The 18457-nt window shown below is 38.7% G+C and overlaps 1 protein-coding gene across 2 annotated transcripts in view; it reads right to left on the bottom strand.

Annotated features, from left to right (window-relative positions):
* The window catches only part of vwa8 (von Willebrand factor A domain containing 8), an 85151-nt gene extending 68389 nt beyond the window's left edge, over positions 1-16762 (bottom strand). The window contains exons 1-12 of one of the 2 annotated variants that reach the window (XR_005076906.1): positions 16469-16607; positions 14968-15045; positions 14714-14844; positions 14247-14357; positions 6541-6708; positions 5987-6151; positions 3691-3740; positions 3503-3611; positions 3321-3425; positions 3073-3201; positions 1705-1839; positions 1535-1612 (exon numbers count right to left, since the gene is read on the bottom strand). Coding sequence is in view for 1 of the 2 variants with exons in the window: in XM_037109561.1 (XP_036965456.1) it covers positions 1535-1612; positions 1705-1839; positions 3073-3201; positions 3321-3425; positions 3503-3611; positions 3691-3740; positions 5987-6151; positions 6541-6708; positions 14247-14357; positions 14714-14844; positions 14968-15045; positions 16469-16607 (1398 nt within the window). In the remaining variant the exon portion in view is untranslated. Of the gene's footprint in view, positions 1-1534; positions 1613-1704; positions 1840-3072; positions 3202-3320; positions 3426-3502; positions 3612-3690; positions 3741-5986; positions 6152-6540; positions 6709-14246; positions 14358-14713; positions 14845-14967; positions 15046-16468 lie in introns of both variants that reach the window. The other variant, XM_037109561.1, reaches the window with a different exon arrangement.
* Between the last annotated feature and the right edge of the window lie 1695 nt (positions 16763-18457).

Consider the following 18457-nt stretch of genomic DNA (forward strand, 5'->3'; position numbering starts at 1 on the left):
GATTGATGAGAGGTGATGCGTCTTCAAGAAACTGAAACAAGAATTATCATAACCTGGATGACTGAGATCCTTCAGATGATACTGGTGATTTGTACAGTATAATGCAGAGGTAGATGATCTTGCCAAAAAAATCACAATTATTATTATTTAATCGCAACCATGATCCATGATCTTTAATTCTAGGCATCCTAGAATAATAACAGGTGCAATAGTTTAAAAAAAACATACTACATTGTAATCATGTTTATGTATTTCTCATTTCTAAAATGACCTGTAAACTACAGCCAGACCTCACCATCTCCATTTGCACCATTAAATACTAACTGCCACTGAATATAAATTGTGCCATAATTACATCAAAGACAGTTCTTTTTTGGCAGATGCTTCTCTATGCCACAAACTCACATACTAGCTATATCACTCTGTTGGTATGGTCACATAGCACAGATACGCTAGTCAGAGGTTGTATGGAGTTCAGAAACAGAAGTAAGAGGGCATTAAATACTGTGCTCTCTCTGAAAAGTATTGCAGACTCCTTCAAGATCAGTCAAGATCTAAACTTGTCAGATTGCTTACCTTTACTGAATTGCATTTTAAACCAATACCTTCATGATCACTTTTAAACTTCTATGCACAACTACCCAACTGATCAATTGATCAGCTGATCAGTTCATTATCTTGCATAATGAATGTGAATGGTGTCTTACTTTTGCTACAAGTGTGACACGAGTGGAGTTCATCCTGGTGAAAGGGAAGAGCCTTTCCTTCTGATGAAACACTTATATTTTAGAAGGTCATCTGTCATGAAACCACGCCTACCCTCCTCAATATTGGTTAAAGCATCCTTCATGAATTCAGAGGTCACAAACTGTGAGAGTTTCTGCCAGTAACACGCTTCCCTGAACACAATAAACACCTTAAGCTATGGCTGTATCTCATAGCTTGATATTTTGAAATATCCTCAGAAGCACTTCTTAAATGCTACGACGGGGAGACAAAATCAAACTTTGCAATATGAAAATAGGAAATGCTTCAATACTGATATTATGACTATATATATATATATATATATATATATATATATATATATATATATATATATATTTAACAAGCATGGGTATCAGATTGGTACTCAGGATTGGCTGTAACCAAATGTCAAGAACATCAGAATTAGTATCAGGAAGGAAGAAAATGGAACATCTCTAGACAATATATTTGCAGGATGGCTACTGGTACCTTCACTAAATATTAACATTTGTATTAACAATCAATAACGTGAATATAATGACTAAGTTGGTAAAGAACAAGTATTACAACAAGTAGAAGAGTCTGGTCAAGTTTAGTTAATGGCATCACTTTACTGTAATGCAGCCTTTAAAACACCCAAAAAAGACCACACTTATGACAAGTCACCACATAGCCATATCCACGAATTTCATTGCATGATAACAAAATAAATGAAGATGCAGGTGGCACCAGTCATTATAGAAAAAAAAAGACTATTTGAATCTTTAAAAGACATGTTTTCATTTACCTGGTAGAGCATGACTGGCTCTATGCTGTAACCCAGGATCTCAGCAAACTCTCTCGCAATCACGGACTTGCCACAACCCTTGAAAATAGAAAACACTCGTTATTAAGACATAAGATCACAATTACCACATGTACTGTATGTGTATATTCTGTACATTATGTGTTGGCTACCTTGGCTCCTATCAGACATATGTCTTTTGCCATGTGTGACTGCATCATCTCAGCCATCAGCTGCGAGTGGCTTGGCGTACTGATGAAGGTAGGGCTACTGCTGGGAAGACGCAGCTCCTTGGTGCCTGCTGGAACCTAAGGTTTGATGGAGACAAGACTTAACCATGAAAGAGCAAGCGATAACTTTATTGTTCTATAAGTTGTGGACAGTATTTCTTTAAAATAACCCAATGTGTGATGTATTATGATAATGATGTATTTCTAAAAAAAACCTTGAGCTGTATTGGAAGCCAGAATAATTACTTCCGCACAAAGAAAATACATTTTCAAAGAGTTAATAAAAGTGAGATCTTTTGTTTGGCTGGAGGATCAGTAAGACTATTCTTAGAAGTCTGGAATATCTCTGTTCTCGCAAACCCCACACACTGACTCATTCACAAACACTGTTAGTTTTTCATCCAAGAGGAACAACTGATCCAACAACTGATAAAGATGTTCCCCTCAAAAACTTAACAGAGTCAACTATCAGTGAAAACAACTGATACAGTGTGTCTGCCTATCTGCATGTGTGAGGCCTGAATGGCACAGTGGACATCACAGCAAAATATATTTTAGTTCATAATTTGGTTATGGCCAAGTGGTCACACTCATGGATACAGTCAGATTATCTACTCTTATGATATAAATAACAAACGATTCTTCTTTAACAGTATTTCTCTGTCATGTATTTTGTCATTTATCCATTTTCCACATAACAAAAAAACAAATATACATTTGAATGAATGCATTACATGCAAATTATGCAATAGCTTGTTTACATATGATATCACAACATTCTGTAGCTATGGTGCAAACTACAGATGGAGGGCAAGAAGTGATTTATGATACAAGTGATGCATGTAGGTACCTAGGCTACACAGAGAGCACTATCACAGTCTCTCAATATGCCTCTGGTTTGTGACATGTACAACTGGCCAAACCTTTGTTTCCAATGAGGAGGAGCAAAGTTGGATAGCGCTAATTTTTTGCAGTGAGTACTTCATTAAGGTAACTTTGTAACTCTGTGACTTCTATACATCTGTTTTCTTACTTTGTAATGTTTAAGTGTTTGTTCTTTTCATGATCTCCATTCATCTGCATTTTACCTGCCATCTTAATCACGTGACTGCAAACAACCAAATACAAGAAAAATTCATTTGACACCTTAACAGTGGCAGCAGGAGTAAAGTTGTCCTTAATTCCCTGATGTACGATCAGATTAAAGCAACCCTTTGCCCCACACATTGCTTATAGTGCAGTTCAATGGTCTGCTATGCAGACTGACTTTTTTTTTTATACTGCGTGTAGTAGTAGTTTGTTCAATCATACCTGAAAGGTGATGTCTTTGTCTGCGACACGTAATGTGACATCTGCGTGCCCCTCAAGATCCCTTGTCCTGGACACATTCAAAATGGTGCTAGGTGCTGGCTGACGATGACCATCCAAAAGCTCAAATCTCTACAAAAGAGTGCCATAGAATATGTATCTTATCTTACGTTCAGACCATAACAAGCTTGCTCATGACACCAAATACAGATGACAGAAACATTTAACTAGTTGTTCACATTTTGACTTACACTGAGTACACCCTCCACAGCACTGCGCCCTTCTTTGCCCAGGATGCTGCTGTAGGGGTAAAGTCTCTGGAGCAGCTGCTGGGAGGACAGCATGGGGAAAGCATTCTGCAACAACACAGAAAATGCCATTAATTTTTTCTTTATACCTGTTTAAGGAAGGTGTAGGGTATCTGGATTCTCACCAGCACATGGAGGGCGGGAAGCAAGTTGTCCACAGGGAAGTCAGGTAGGCCAAGGTTGGATGATTCTTGGGAGCACAGCGTAGTGGCTAGTGACAGCAGCTGGGACACTCTGGCACAAGAGTAGTCAAAAGTTTAAAAAAAAAAATACAAAAAATAATAATATAAATATTTTATCATGTTTAATTTACCTTTCTGCAGCAATGTTTGGTCCTGCTGTGTACAGCATCTCCAATTGGTCCTGAAAAGAAATCAAGATGAGAATATCTGCAGGCCAATACACTTGATCTATGGAGTACTTTTGCTACTTTGGGAAGACATATAGGAGCACATTTAAGGACAGAAGTTGAAAATCTTAAAGATTTATTGTTACAAACTTTGCTAAGAGGGTAGAAACACAAAGTGGCAGCCTATTAAGGATCACACGATGTAGCAGTCAGAAAATCAGACATGCAGTGTAAAATGTGAAATGCTAATGAAATGTGATTTGACACATAAAATAAAAATAATAATCTTTTACAATTATTTTCTCACAAACTACAAAATATGAAAGCCAGTTCCCAAAATTACAAACGTAAAACACAAAATCCAGGATTAAAGCTGTTACTCTAGATACCTTATTTGTTGTAAAAAATTGAAAATCCCTGAACATATTGACAGCAATCAATGAATAAAATCCCCTAACAATTAAAAGAATAAAATGATAGTGCCTGAAACTGTTGCAGGCCTCTAACAAGCCCATCCAATAATTTCATGGGGAATGAATGAATGGATTGGACCACCTACTTTCCTGTTTACCTACATACCAGTCTATGCATGCATACTCTGCCTGTGTGCATGACCACAATTTTCCACAACGAAAGAAAAACACAGGAAACAAAGAGTACTAACAATAGTCATGTTCACATTAATCATGATAATGTGTGTTTTCTTACTGTACATGTGAGTGAGACATGGGGTAGTTGGATACAGTTAGCAATGATAAAGATGTCCTGTGCTCACAGAACACAGCCCCTGAACCTGGTCTTCAGCAATTTAGTAGCACAAAGCACACAGTCCCGGAGCCAAAGAAGTTGTTTTGATGTATTTATTAGACAAAAAACCAAACATATTTCCCCACTAGCCAATGAGAACTTCAGGTCAGTCGGTGCCTAAGTAGACAGGCACGATCGTATGTTTTGTAGGAGTGGCTCTCAAAGGAGGAGGTGAGATTATTCATTTGGATACTTTCAAAATGTATCTTAACAATTCTGGCTATAATAAGTATTTCCACTATTATGTCCCATTTCCTTTGTGTGATGCACAGAACATGATGTGATCATTTTTAAAGGGATTACTATTAAAATCATTATTATTATTATTATTATTATTATTATTATTATTATCATTATTATCATTATTATTATTATCATTATTATTATTATCATTATTATTATTAAGAGGAAGATGTACTCATTAGCAAAGCACCTGAAACAGCTGTTGATTACTTTCAAACCCTGCCAGCCAGTTAAAGGCAGGAGCACACCGGCTCAACCGTTGGACGTCTGAAGCGTTTGGAGAGACTCAGACGAGGTCGGGAACAAATATGTTTGGTGTGTTCAGCTGCGTTGGAAGCTTTCGGAGCCGCTTGGACGTTGTCTGCTCTGATTCAGCATGCGAAGTCTGAGGAGGAGGGCTGCTGGACGTCTGAGCCATTGGATTCTCTGATTGGTCGAGTGCCAGCTGAATGGCCGTTCTGATTGGTGGTGTGCTAGCAAGTCAGCGCGATGTTTGGGAGGGGCAGAATACTGTGTGCGCTTTGTTTTTCTATGCACTGCGTTCCGTCATTCCCCGTTTTAATGCTTTGCGGTACCAGCACGAGACTAGCTGTTATGTCCGTTCAGAACAAATTAATTTGTGTTCGTCTGGTAATGCCTCGCTACATGTTTAGTATGCAGCTGTTTTTAACTTAAATCGAATCGAAAGTAAAGAGAGTTGCGTGCATAAGCCTCTCGTTTACAACTCACAACACAAGCGCCACCTGCTTACTGCATCTCGCGCAAGCGCAGAACGCACACGATACTGTGCAGTAGGCAGAATGTCAAAGCGGTGTGTTCAATGCAACTCTTCTGCCGAATGGGTCACACAAGAGGCAACGGAGTGGTTGAGTGGTCTGGGCGGTGTGTGGGGGGCTTCAGTGTTCAGCAGTCAATGGCAATTCAGCACAGTCACAGATGATCACAAGACACACGCACGCACGCACACACACACACACACACACACACACACACACAAGCACACCAAATGTATGACCCTCTCCAGGCTTATGCCTGGCAGAGATAATAAAGTGTGCTTACTGTGTGTTTTTCAGGTTAAGAAAAATAGGATCGGCTGGGAGAACAAGTGAGATGATCTCCACTTTTTTCCAAGAAATGTTTACCCCTTTGTGAGACATTTTGATGAAGGGAAATTTTTGATGATTGCTATTCTGTTAATTCCTGGACTGACCTTGAATGGTAGGTAGTAGATGTCTCTGGCCTGGAATCGAGAGCGAAGAGGAGGATCCAGTGGGTTGCCCTTGTACTTGGGGACAGGAAGACCAAGAGCGATCACCCGAAAGTCCTCACTTACACGGACAATCTTCCAGCTGTCCAATTCCTCTTTGGTGTGTTCCTGCAGTGCATCAAGGTATAAACACTCCAGTCCTTTTATATTGTTTAGAACACGCCATTTTACACTTAATGGATTTTTAAATGCAAGATGCTACAGGAACATGGCAACTGAATGTCACACAGTATTATGGCTATAGGATTTTTCATCTTAATACAAGGGGAGCACTGTACGGGCCAAATTTTAGATGGTCATGGTCTAAAGCCCAGTACGCTAGTGTCTTTAGGGCTTGTCCAAGTCCATTTTGCTGGTTAAACGGTGGAAAGCATGTGTGGTGCACAGCACTAAGAGGTGAACACTAGACTTTTCTCCCTGTATACATTCAATATCACTTGAAGAACTTTGAACCATCCTAAGTGTCTGACTTTTGTGGGCGAGAGTGTTGTTCTGACCTGCAGCAGCTTGTCATAACGCTCAGCTGACATAAGGAAGCGTCCATCCTCCAGTTGCATCTCTCTGTTTTCCAGAAGGTTGTTGAGGACAGGCAGTACATTTCTCTCTGCCTTCTCCAGCCCCTCCAGGACCAGGACTCGACCTTGTGTTGCTGCTCTAACAGCGCACTGTGGACAAACACATGAAAAGCCGAGACCAATCAGTAAATTCAACCAATACTCCAGAAATAATTGGGTGGGGGGGTGGGAGATGTTGGTATATAAACCCTAATGTTGCAATCAGTTCAATGTTCATTGTCAGCACCATTTCTTACACTGTCAATGTTAACAATGCGAAAAAAATTTAGCAATCTGACTGTGTATCAGTTCTCACTGCCCATGCTCTAGTGACTGCATGAGCTTACCATAAAGCCTTTCCTGAGGATGTCCTCAGGTTATTGTGTTCAGAACATCCTCCAAACCAAGCTTCAACACAGTCTCAGCTGTTTTAGGAAGGCCTATTTTCTACCACCAAATGTGGGATGAACAACATAGTTCTTCTTGGGTTAGTTTATACTGTGTGTGTGTGTGTGTGTGTGTGTGTGTGTGTGTGTGTGTGTGTGTGTGTGTGTGTGTGTGTGTGTAGACGCAAATTTCAGCATCAAAAAGCACATCTGACGTCAAAAGGCAGGAAACTTTAGCTGTCTGGGTGGACCACAGAGCAAGTGGCCATATAATTAGGTTAACATGTAAATGCGTGGCAGGTTGTGTGGGAAGCAGAGCCATAAAACTATAGTGAGGACCAGATGCTCTATATTTAACTCTTGATCCATTTTCGGCACAAAGGCTGTAATCAGATAATTGTTAGAAATGTAAGTGACGCAGGATGGTAAGGGGACGGGGAAGCACAGATAGGCCTTGTGTTCTGCCTGAACCAAACTGCACAGAATTAAGAACACCATCCCTCCAGATACCGAGAAGAGTTTAGTAAACAGTCAGCAATACAGTAGCTGAATGAAGACAATATCGGAAAGATGATGAGTATGAATATCAAGAGTCATAGGCCTACTGCAAAATATAAAAGCCATTACCCATATATTTTACTGCAATGACTCTGTATTGTTTAATTGACATTCTATAACAAATGTCCTGTGCGCTCTACTAACAACTTTTGTGGGACTGGGATATGTTTTGTTTTTTTCGACCCAACTTTGCAAGTGATAAGGAGGACCAAAAGTGAAGCACTGCATACAAATCCTTAGTCAAATCATTACTGTATGCTTTAAGGCAAGCTGTGAGCCATACAGTATAATAGCGATTTAACCACAGCTGAGATTTAAAATGATGTGAAGCATGATTTATACTAATAGATTTAGGATTCAATTATATTGTCTAAACTCAACGGTCAAGCAGATTTGAATATTTTTGGCACACTTGACTAAAAGGCTTTCAACCAAATTGAACCTTAAGGCGGGCCAGGGTTGGCCTGCCGGCCCCACTTTGGGTAGTCCTGGTTATAGGTCTGCTGAAGTCATACAACTGATGTTTTAGAATTGTTCTGTTCCATTTCTATGACCCAAATACCTGGTAACTGTTTTTTTTTACACAGACTACTGCAGTTTGTACCTTTACAAGTTATGCATCATTAACCATGCCAACCGTGCTGACACTCTCTGTTGTCTAGGCCCACACCACTGCAGTTTTTGAAGCTGAAATAGTAATTGTTATTCAAAAACTTTGTTTTAAACAATGTTTTTTATTAATTGCTCTGCCTGGTTTTGCTGCTAATCGTTGTGCATGGCTGAGAGTACTTGCCCTTGAATAGGGTTAGGGTTTTTGGTGTTTGTTTGCTACATTAGACTGACAAGGAAAAGCAATCATTTTTTAAAAGAACTTAAAAAAAGGCTAATAATTGGTTAGATGTGCACTAATTTCAGTTCAAATTCAGCTCTGGAGGAGATGGCAATCTTTTTTATTACTCTAATAGAGTCTTATTTGCTGTGTGGGTTTGAAGTAAGCTGCCTTACATAAGAGCCTGCTAACTGGAGAGAGGTGACTGGAGATGTCAAAAATACAACAAGCATGCAATTGCATCCATGTGACTGAGTCTTTCATACAAACTTGCTGGGACGACGTGAATTGATGCTTGGACTGAATGAGGAAATGAAAAAAAAAAGGAACTAAAGTGCTAAAGAGACCAAGAGCGAAGTGGAGGGAGGGGAGGAAAAGAGTAAGCACAAGGACTGACACGTTAGGTCTGAATATAGGGCTCCAAATCAGCACAGGGCCCTGTGGAATACTTGGATGTTCTAGATGTTCTAACACACAAACACACACCTCCTACGACACCAAACTATTCTCAAAGAGAAAGCTTGCTAATTTGCACCCACACAACTTCAGTTCCTCACACAAAATTAGTGTCAGATGCTGTAACGTGTACACAGGCAAATTAATGCAGACAAAATCAACTAGTTTTATCTACCAACTCATAAACCTACACGTCTCCAACAAACACACACCCTGCCCACATTTGAGTACATGGCCCAAAGTTTCATGAGATTTGAGGGAGACCAGAAATAAGCAATATTTTCGTAACTATTAGTACCATCAATAATGCTGTATCTAGTAAGATCATGTCAATTTCATTTAAATAGCCCAATATCAAATATAAGCATAAAGGGGCATTTCAATCCTCCTCCTATATGGCAAACAACACCCTCCGTCCTTAGACCATTAAAATATTCATGAGCTGCTTCCATGGAAACAATGGACACCAGTTTTCATTTTGATGAGAAGGTGCGAGACCAATGAGAATGAGGGAGCTGAATGGATGGGTTAACTCATCTTGTGACAGGAAACAGAAAATGTATCAACCAGCCATGGTAGATACATTACTGTGTCACCACTGGAGAAGGACGAGTGGACACGGGAAACAATTAATCACTCAGTGACAGCTTTCTGAGGCTTCGTACCAGAATATAACCGTTACTATCTATAAGTGTAAATCTCTACTTCTTTTGTGTTTAGAAGCAAGAGCGTGTGGCAGTCAACATACTGTATGTCTATATATAAATATATACTGTATTCTTGGGCCTTGTTTTCCTAATGTGCTAAAGCAGAAGATATTTCAACTTCATAGTGCTACCTCACTTGGCTATAATAGCAGTGGTGCAACAGTAACCCGTATGAAGTGCAGCTGTGAAGGGGGCTAGAATTGTCATTTTAAAAAAAAAGAAGGTGTTCTGGAATAGCCAATCAACTCAGAACACCAGTTCTGTTAGATAAATAACTATCAATGCTCCGGCTGTACACAGATAAAATCTATATTGTACTGGATGTGTGTTATTATGACTTCCTTGCTTGGTACATAGCCATGAAACTATTGGACTGGTTTCATTTTGATGATTATCTATACAGACTGTATGGATAATCACCAAACTGAAACCAATAATGCTGCTGAAAATTGCTGCTCAAGGTACTTTTCACAAAAGTGTGATTGCATGTAAATCTGACTTCTTAATATAACTAAAAGTATCAAATTAGAAAAATCTGCTATAGCCAAACACAGCTGCCAAATCTGCAGGATGTCAGCCCAAGACTTAATCTGCCCTGGCACATAAGTATGCCACCATATTTTCTATTTGATTAGAAAAGCGCTCGTAGAAATTACTGCTAAGCTGCAGTGCAGGGTTCCAGGAAGTGTATGCAGTACAGATACATCTTTTTCAGTGAGTAGAGTATACTTACATCTCAAGCTCCAATGACAAAGCTATACATACTTTATAGAGGTCCAAAAGCCTTGAGCCCATATTAAAAATCGCTAATATTTTCACCATAAATAATCAGGAAGTTTGAGAATTCAGAAAAGTAAGTTAAAGCGTCATAAGTCAAATCGTTATTCCAAGAAAACAGGGGCTTTCTCAGCATCATGGCTACACTAAACCATTTTCAAAATCACTTCCCAGGAGGGTAAACAAAATCAAAAGCTTGATGTGGAAAGGAAAGACCAGAATTTCCCTGTGGATGAATGGATAAAAAGTCATTTTTACTGATGAATACAAGTTAGAGATTTATGGCAGTAACACATGGGTGTATTTAAGGAGATGAACATTAAAGAAAATGATACCACAGTGTTTCAAACCAACAGTGAAACGTGGTGGTGAGAATATTCTGGTCTGGAGATGTTTCGCAAAATAGAAGTATCTTGACCAGTGACCTAATTGTATACACAGTATATGATACAGTGCTCAGCGTAAATGAGTACATCCCCTTCAAAAAGTAATATTTTAAACAATATTTCAATGCACACAAAAAATAATTTCCAAAATGTTAACAAGACTAAGTTTTATATAACATCTGTTTAACTTATAACATTAAAGTAAGGTTAATAATATAACAGTTTTACTCAAATTAGGGTGATGCAAAAATGAGTACACCCCACTGAAATTCTCTGGAGCAAGGCTAAATTATAGACTACAAATGTCTAATTTAACAATAATCAACCACAGTCGAGTCTAATTGTTCATTACACAGGTGTCCAGCAGACAGCTGACTATAAAAGGGTGCAGAAAACCCCTTCCCATTTCATGTTGGGTTAGGGTTAGGGTTAGGGTTTTACTGTAGGCATGGTGCCTACAGTGAAACATGGTGGTGGCAGTGTCCTTATGTGGGGTTGCATGAGTGCTGCTTGTGTCGGGGAGCTGTGTTTCATTGATGTCATCATGAATTCACAGATGTATTGCTCTATACTGAAAGAAAAGATGCTACCATCACTCCGTGCCCTTGGTCGTCGTGCACTTTTCCAACATGACAATGAACCTGAATCAGAGCATGTGAGCGGAGCTGAGCAGCGAGAATCTCCGCTCCCCGCTTAAATGGGTGTTCGCTCCTTCGCTCCATCGCTCAAAGTTATACCAGACAGCTCCGCTCAAAGACCGCTCTCACCTAAAATTTCATTCAGCTCCAGTGAAATCGCTCCACGCTCGCTGAAATTTAAAAGAGGGAGAATTCCTGATGTTTTCCACCGAATTAGCCTGGGGCACACTGCCTGATGTGGCCTAAACTGACGTGCAGCAGCTTTGTTGCTGGAGAGAGCCTGTCAATTGAAACCCTTTTCAGTTTGTAAAGAACAGTAGATTGTTTTAGGTTGTCATCTCGTCCTCTTTCTGTGTTCTGTCTGTTTGAGCCAGTGGATGGCCTTGTACTGCCAGCGGTATCCGAACGGAACTGGAGCGAAATGGAACCATCGTTCTGGCCTTTGGATTAAAACCCGCTCTGCACTCCGACTATATCTCGCTCGCTCCGCTCACATGCCCTGACCTAAACACACATCTAAGGCCTCCGTTGGATTTCTGAAGAAGAACAGGGTGAAAGTGATTCAATGGCCAAGTATGTCTCCTGATCTGAACCCAATTGAACACCTATGGGGAATTCTGAAGAGACAAGTTGAGCAGCACTCTCCATCCAGCATCTAGTCTCTAAAAGAGATAATTCTTGAAGAATGGAAAAAGATTGACGTAGCAAAATGTTTCCAACGTGTTCATTCCATGCCTAGAAGACTTGGTGCTGTCATTAAAAATCATGGAGGCCATACAAAGTACTAGATTTAGTAGTTTTTGTTGTGGGGTGTTCTCATTTTTGCATCGTCCTAATTTGAGTAAAACTGAAAAATGTGTAATCTAAGTTATGTTATTGACCTTACTTTCATGTTATAAGTTTAACAGATGTTATATTAAACTTATATGTATTCAACATTTTGGGAATTGTTTTTGTGTTCATTGAGATACTGTTTAAAATGGTACTTTTCAAAGGGGGTGTACTCATTTACGCTGAGCACTGTAGATTCATATTCATAGAATAGCACTTTCTGAAGATACCACTGAAGGAAGTGGAGTTATATTCTATAGTAACTGAGAACCTTCAAATTTCAGTCTAATCAGAAGAAACTCAAACTAATTAGCCATGTGTTTTCATGTTTCAGAAGATCCTCAGAAGTCTAAGGATAACTGTGGTAAGAATAACTTCAAGCAGTTTCCATGGAGTTAATATTTAAAGTGTTATGCAACTTTTCTTTTTTTTTAAAATCTTTTTTTTTACACACAGAGCAAGCCATGTGCTAATTAGCAGTATGTAATGACATGACTGAGTGAATGTTAATCATCACAGCTTATCATCATTTGTCACTGCTAGCTCCTTAAAGTCCAACCAATAGTTTTAATGCCCAGTTGTATGTGGATTTTGTTTTCTTTTTCCATAACTGTTTTTCTGTACGCACAAGAAACTAATGGAGATGAATGGAGAACAGAAAGTTCCCCTTAGAGAAGCCTGCCTGGATAATGAGGAACTGCTGGTCTCCGTGGTTACTTGACTTACAAAGTCAACAGAGTGTGGGGGTGTTTGTTTGCATAAAGCCTGATCGATCAAAAACTGGCATGGAAAGGAACAGAATGGAACGATAAGGGCAGGCACCACTGTTGTGATGAGAGTTTATGTCGTACTTTAACTGTGCATTTCAGAGAAGAATAGAGAAGATAATACAAATTCAATAATTATTCCACAATATAATTTCACAATACAATTTCTGTTGTGGAAAAAGTAAATTGTATATGTATTGGTATACAATTAGTATAAGTATAATCAATTCTTCACAGTGTTATACAGATATTTAAGCGGAATCTAAATGAAAGAATGTTTGTAATGACCTGTGCAAACCCACTGTCAGGTCTAAATTTCTTCCCCCTTCTGCCTAGTGCTGCTTGCATTCATTTGGCTCCAGCAGCATGGAAGCTCAGAAGCAGGTGGCGGCCGACAATTGTAAATGTTAAACTTGTTCAATATTTATGATGGAAAATCTTTATGTGTGTGGGGAAAGCCGACAACTCCTGAGTCACTACTCTGTGAAATGTGATGTGAAACGCAACGTAGCCAACCAGCTGACTGAGGAACACGGAAGCGGACGTAAATAAAAACAGAGGTGAGATCTAACTTTTCCTATCGGGGTGTTTGAATAAGCAATTTTTAATGGGTTTAGTGTCGGCACTGACGTTAACCGTTATGTGTTACCATTAACTGTCGTGGATTTTTTCCACTCTCTTCTCTTTTTTTTTTTTTTCGGATTTTTTCAGACAGGAATAGTCCGAGGACTACCATCATTCCCTCTTCTATGTCTTCCATGTCTTTAATGTTTTAAAATGTTTATTTAGTCTTTTTTATATACAGTCTATGCTCTTTTCTGTTCATGAAGAGCCCGGTGACGCTGTGGTTGTTGCCATTGGTTACTGTAGATCACGTGTGATCACGCAATCAGGAAGAATAGATTCTAGATCGGCCGTGAGACAGATAATCTTTATGTGTGTGGTGTCCCGTGCTGAGAATATTGGAGCACACCACAGTTCACCTGTTAGTCCTTTAAGTAGTGTGGCTGATTGGTTTAAATGAATAGAATTAACAATGACAGCATCCACTGAAAGGGAGGCCAGGGACATTGCAAGGTCATAAGTCTATCACAAGGGCAACACAAAAACAGACATTCACATTCCCTCTAAAAGAACATGTGATGCACATAACAATAACATTCAAATGTTACTGTCCAAATGTGAATGCACAGTATGAAAAATATTTTTTATCTAGAAACATAGTCGTAAAAAATAGTAAAAGTAACACGACTTGGGTTCATTTCAAACCCTGCTTGTCTGACAAAGTATAAATCCAAAGAACAGTGGATTTACCTGGTCTATGTAGAAGGCCGTCCCTGAGCGGATCTCTCTCCTCTGTTTCAGATCAGTCTCTGTAGTGTCCCTGGACAGAGCAACATACTCAACTTCCCGTTTGGTCAGCTCCTGGTCAAAGACAAGGGAAAAACCTTTGCTTCATACAGCACTTCAGAGACCCACAGAATTTTAAGCATTTGCTGTATAAAAAAAAACCATCTAGTCCAAAATACAGGTGAGACACTGTCTAAACATTCAGCGTAAAATCAACAAAATGTAAAGGTATGTAAAAATAAAAAAATTTACATGATTGGGATACAACATATACAGTTTCAAAATCGGGAAAAGGCTGAATAGTGGGCCGGAGTTTAAGTTAGGGTTAGGGCAATTTTAGGATTCGGGTAAATCTCCAGGAAATGTAAGTCTAAGCAACAACACCAAACGTGACATCAGTCAATGCACATGTGTGTTATGTGTGTACTCACAAGATACTGCATAGCTAGGGATCGTCTCAAGGGTCCTGGGGGACCAATAAGAAACACATCCTGACCCAACAGGTCTTTCTGCATAATCCATCGTAGGTGCTGTGCCACTGTCTGAGGTAAGGAGTCTGAAACTAGCAAATGCAAATGAAGAAACCTTTTAGTGACTTCAATTACGGTATATCTTTTGCCCCTCCTCTTCTCATTCCTTGCAGACGTATCACTAAACATTTACAAACAAAGAATAAGTTACATACTGTGCTTGACAGGAACAAGTTCTGGATTCCGGGGCGTTTTGAGTTTGTAAGATATCTCCCCAATCTTCACTGTGTCACCTGCAAAAATCAGGGTAATCAATATTTGAGGCAATTCTAGTAACAGTGAGGAGGAACTACTACAACAGTTTCTATTGATATTTAAGTTATTGGTAATACCCATGCCTGATACATTTGACACAGTCACAATACAAAAATGCAGGTGGCTAATATATTGCTAGGTGATAATGTATATAGCCCAAATTTGTGCCTCCTTTATTTTCAGACTTGAGACTTTTGAGTGAACATGTTTTATCTTTTTTTTTTCTTTTTCAAATGTGACTTTGAAAAATTATTCTTTGAGTAAACATAGCTTACTGCTGTAGTGAATACGTTTAAGCAGTCTTTCAATCCAGTTGGTATGAAAAATATCTAGACTGCTGCACAATTAGTCCTTTTAGGACAGTAGGAATAGCACATGTGCAAATGATAAAATGAGGGATGGCTGAATTCCGTTTAGCTGCCTCAGTTTCAGGCTCTTGGTATCAAGCATATGGACTCACTCACGCAATATCAAGCTTACACTTGAACAGTGGAGACATCTTCAATATCGTCAGACAATCGTGAATGTCAAAATGTCTGCTGTGAAAAAGACCTACACAGATAAACCCTTGAGTTTATTTGTTGAAACTTACTGCTGTCCACCGAGCTGCCATGATGGCAGTAGAAGTAGCCAACCCTGCTTGTTCTTTTTGTACAACGTATCATTATTGTATATGAAAATGGTGTGTAATAATATTATTTTTATGAATAAATATGAATGGCCCTGATAATAACAAATGAAATTTCGGTGATGCATCCTAGAAAAATACGATATGTTATTTCTGGCTGCCATCTTTATTTGTCCAATCAAGAATTGCAACATGGGAAGTGTGAAATACATTCCTCTGTTGCCAGCTCACGACATACTTTTGTGGCAAACTGATGAAAAAAGAACTCTTCGGGAAACAAATGTCATCGAAACAGCAGTAAGTTACGTTTTGATAAACGACCTGTTTCGCAGTTTGGAAGTTAGCTAAATTAAACTTTTTAATGATAAAAACGATTATATACGCTTAAATAACTATATGTTAGAGGTTAAAATTGGCGATAAGGGGTAATATGACCTGACGTTGCTAATTACCTGCCTGTAACCTTTAACCTAATTGTTAACGTTTGACTGTGTTCCTGGTCATGCTAACGTTATATGCTAAAGTTACTATCACACCAGCCTCACAGCGCTTAATCTAACATTGTGTCACTTAGCTACCACTGTTCCATTGCTCCTCAACATAGAAAAGCTAATGATTGGTAAAGGTTAATTTCTATCTAGCCATTGCCAGACAACATGTAAACGACTCGTTTGTGATTTGCTGTTTCAGATTAAAGAGAAAGACAACAATTAAACATTGTGCACTCTCTTGCATTTGTTGTGGTGCAGCTTGCTTTCAAATAGGCATGTCACCTGAGGATGTGTTGATAAGTTTGACCTCATGTGTTCTCCACATCCAGCCGTCTCTTCCCAGGACAGCACCCAGAATATTCCGCATTCTTCTCGAAGCGACGACCGCGGCTGTGCCGCTACATAATATCTGGGAGTGCATATCTAAACTATGCTTTTGACATCCAACACATGATAATAAAAAAAGAATAAAAATACAGTACAATAGCCTCTTTGCAAGTTATGTCCCGACCGGCCTTATACCCATTTCATAACTTCTGTCAGCTTGTGTTGTGTTAGTCGGAAGATAATAAAAGAGGGACAAGTGGGTCCGGGGCTAAAGTCTTCCGTCGTTGTTTCATTATTTGAGAAAGCTTCCGATCGTTCCGGCATTTTATAACATCATTATAAACAATCGTAGTTCTGCGTTCCTGGTTAATTAAAGAACACAACAAGTGCCTTCAAGCTCTAGCAGAGTATTTTTAGATGTAATATTGCCACATTCTCACCTTGTATTGATATTGATAATATCGACAGTTTATGTCAGTCTATTTTTGTGTTGATTGTGTGGATTGTTGTGTCTGCCTATGTGACATGAAGCCAATGCGCCCATGTGAAGCCTGTGTTTGAGTAACAGAACAATCCAAGACTAATATTAGTTATTAGTTATCAATCTCATTATCTCAGATGTTTAATACAAAAGCTTTCCACTCATTTTCAAATCAAGGACCCCTAAACTGACACAAATTAGACCGCAGTCACTTCTGATAAACATATTGCTTTTAGAGTTTGAGCACAAAACACTTATGAAACTCAAGACCAAAATGTGTACAATCTGTCATTGTGTGACTTATTAATGGAATTATAAATATACAATTTTTGCTGAAATCCCTACCCCCCGAAAGACCGGAGGCCCTGGACCACACAGAACCACTGGGCTATGTATAGCTATCTATAAGAAAGTGCTGATGTTTACATATTTTATATTATTTGAATTACGTCATTGCATTACCATATCCCTGCTGTCTGTTTCTATGTCACTAAGCCTTCTCTAAATACTTTCATTATGCTTTAAATATGGTATGAATCCAAAAAACAATTTCAAATAATATTTCACGTCCCTCTAACTCTCAGCATGTTATAAACCTGCAGCTTTCTATTTTTGGATATAATTTAAAAAGAAGAAAAATAGGGCTAATAAATAACAATATAGAAATAACAGGTACTTTAAACTGGCACATCACAATCTGGTTGTCAAGTCAAACTTTATTGTTAATGCTGTTATATGTACAGGACATAGACAGAATTAAAATAGCGTTTCCCTCAAATCCCTGGTGCAAACAGCAATAAACATCAAAATATAAAATATTGAGTAATAAATGAAATGAAATAGAATAAAAAATATGTACAAGTGCAAATTAGGTTTGTAAAAGATCCATATCCGTTGAATTCCATCATGATTACTTAAGCATTATTTTTTTCATCATCAGGTTTATGGTCCTTCAAATAAAGTGGTGCCCTGGTCTGCCTTTAACACCGAAAAATACCATATGACCTGTCAGTGTTTGCACGTTTGTTAAGTAACATGCATTAACCATTTTTGGCCTTTTCGTGTGACCCCTCAAATAAAGTCAGCTAAAGTCTATTCAGGTATCATATATTTGGAAAAATTTCAAGTGCAAAATGAGATCATAATTTTGGAGTTGCACTGGCTTTGGTTGCTCAGTTTGTTGGCCTGTCCCTTTAAATTCAGCTTTACCTGTGAAGAAGACATCAACAAAAAATTATAACTCAGGCATCATGATGATGACAATACCTTAGGCCTAGTTGTTGCATTGGTGAAGATATCGTTCCTGCATTAGGTCTAGTGAGATACTATAGGTGGATGTATATGACTGATTCTTTATGACATAATACTTAAGTGTTACCCTATAGAGTTTTCCAAATACATACCCATAAAAAAGATTTGAGTCAAGTAGTCAATTTATGTAAGAAGGTTTCAACAAATGTTGC

The sequence above is a fragment of the Acanthopagrus latus genome, chromosome 9, assembly GCF_904848185.1.
Source record: "Acanthopagrus latus isolate v.2019 chromosome 9, fAcaLat1.1, whole genome shotgun sequence".
Taxonomy (NCBI): Eukaryota; Metazoa; Chordata; class Actinopteri; order Spariformes; family Sparidae; genus Acanthopagrus; species Acanthopagrus latus.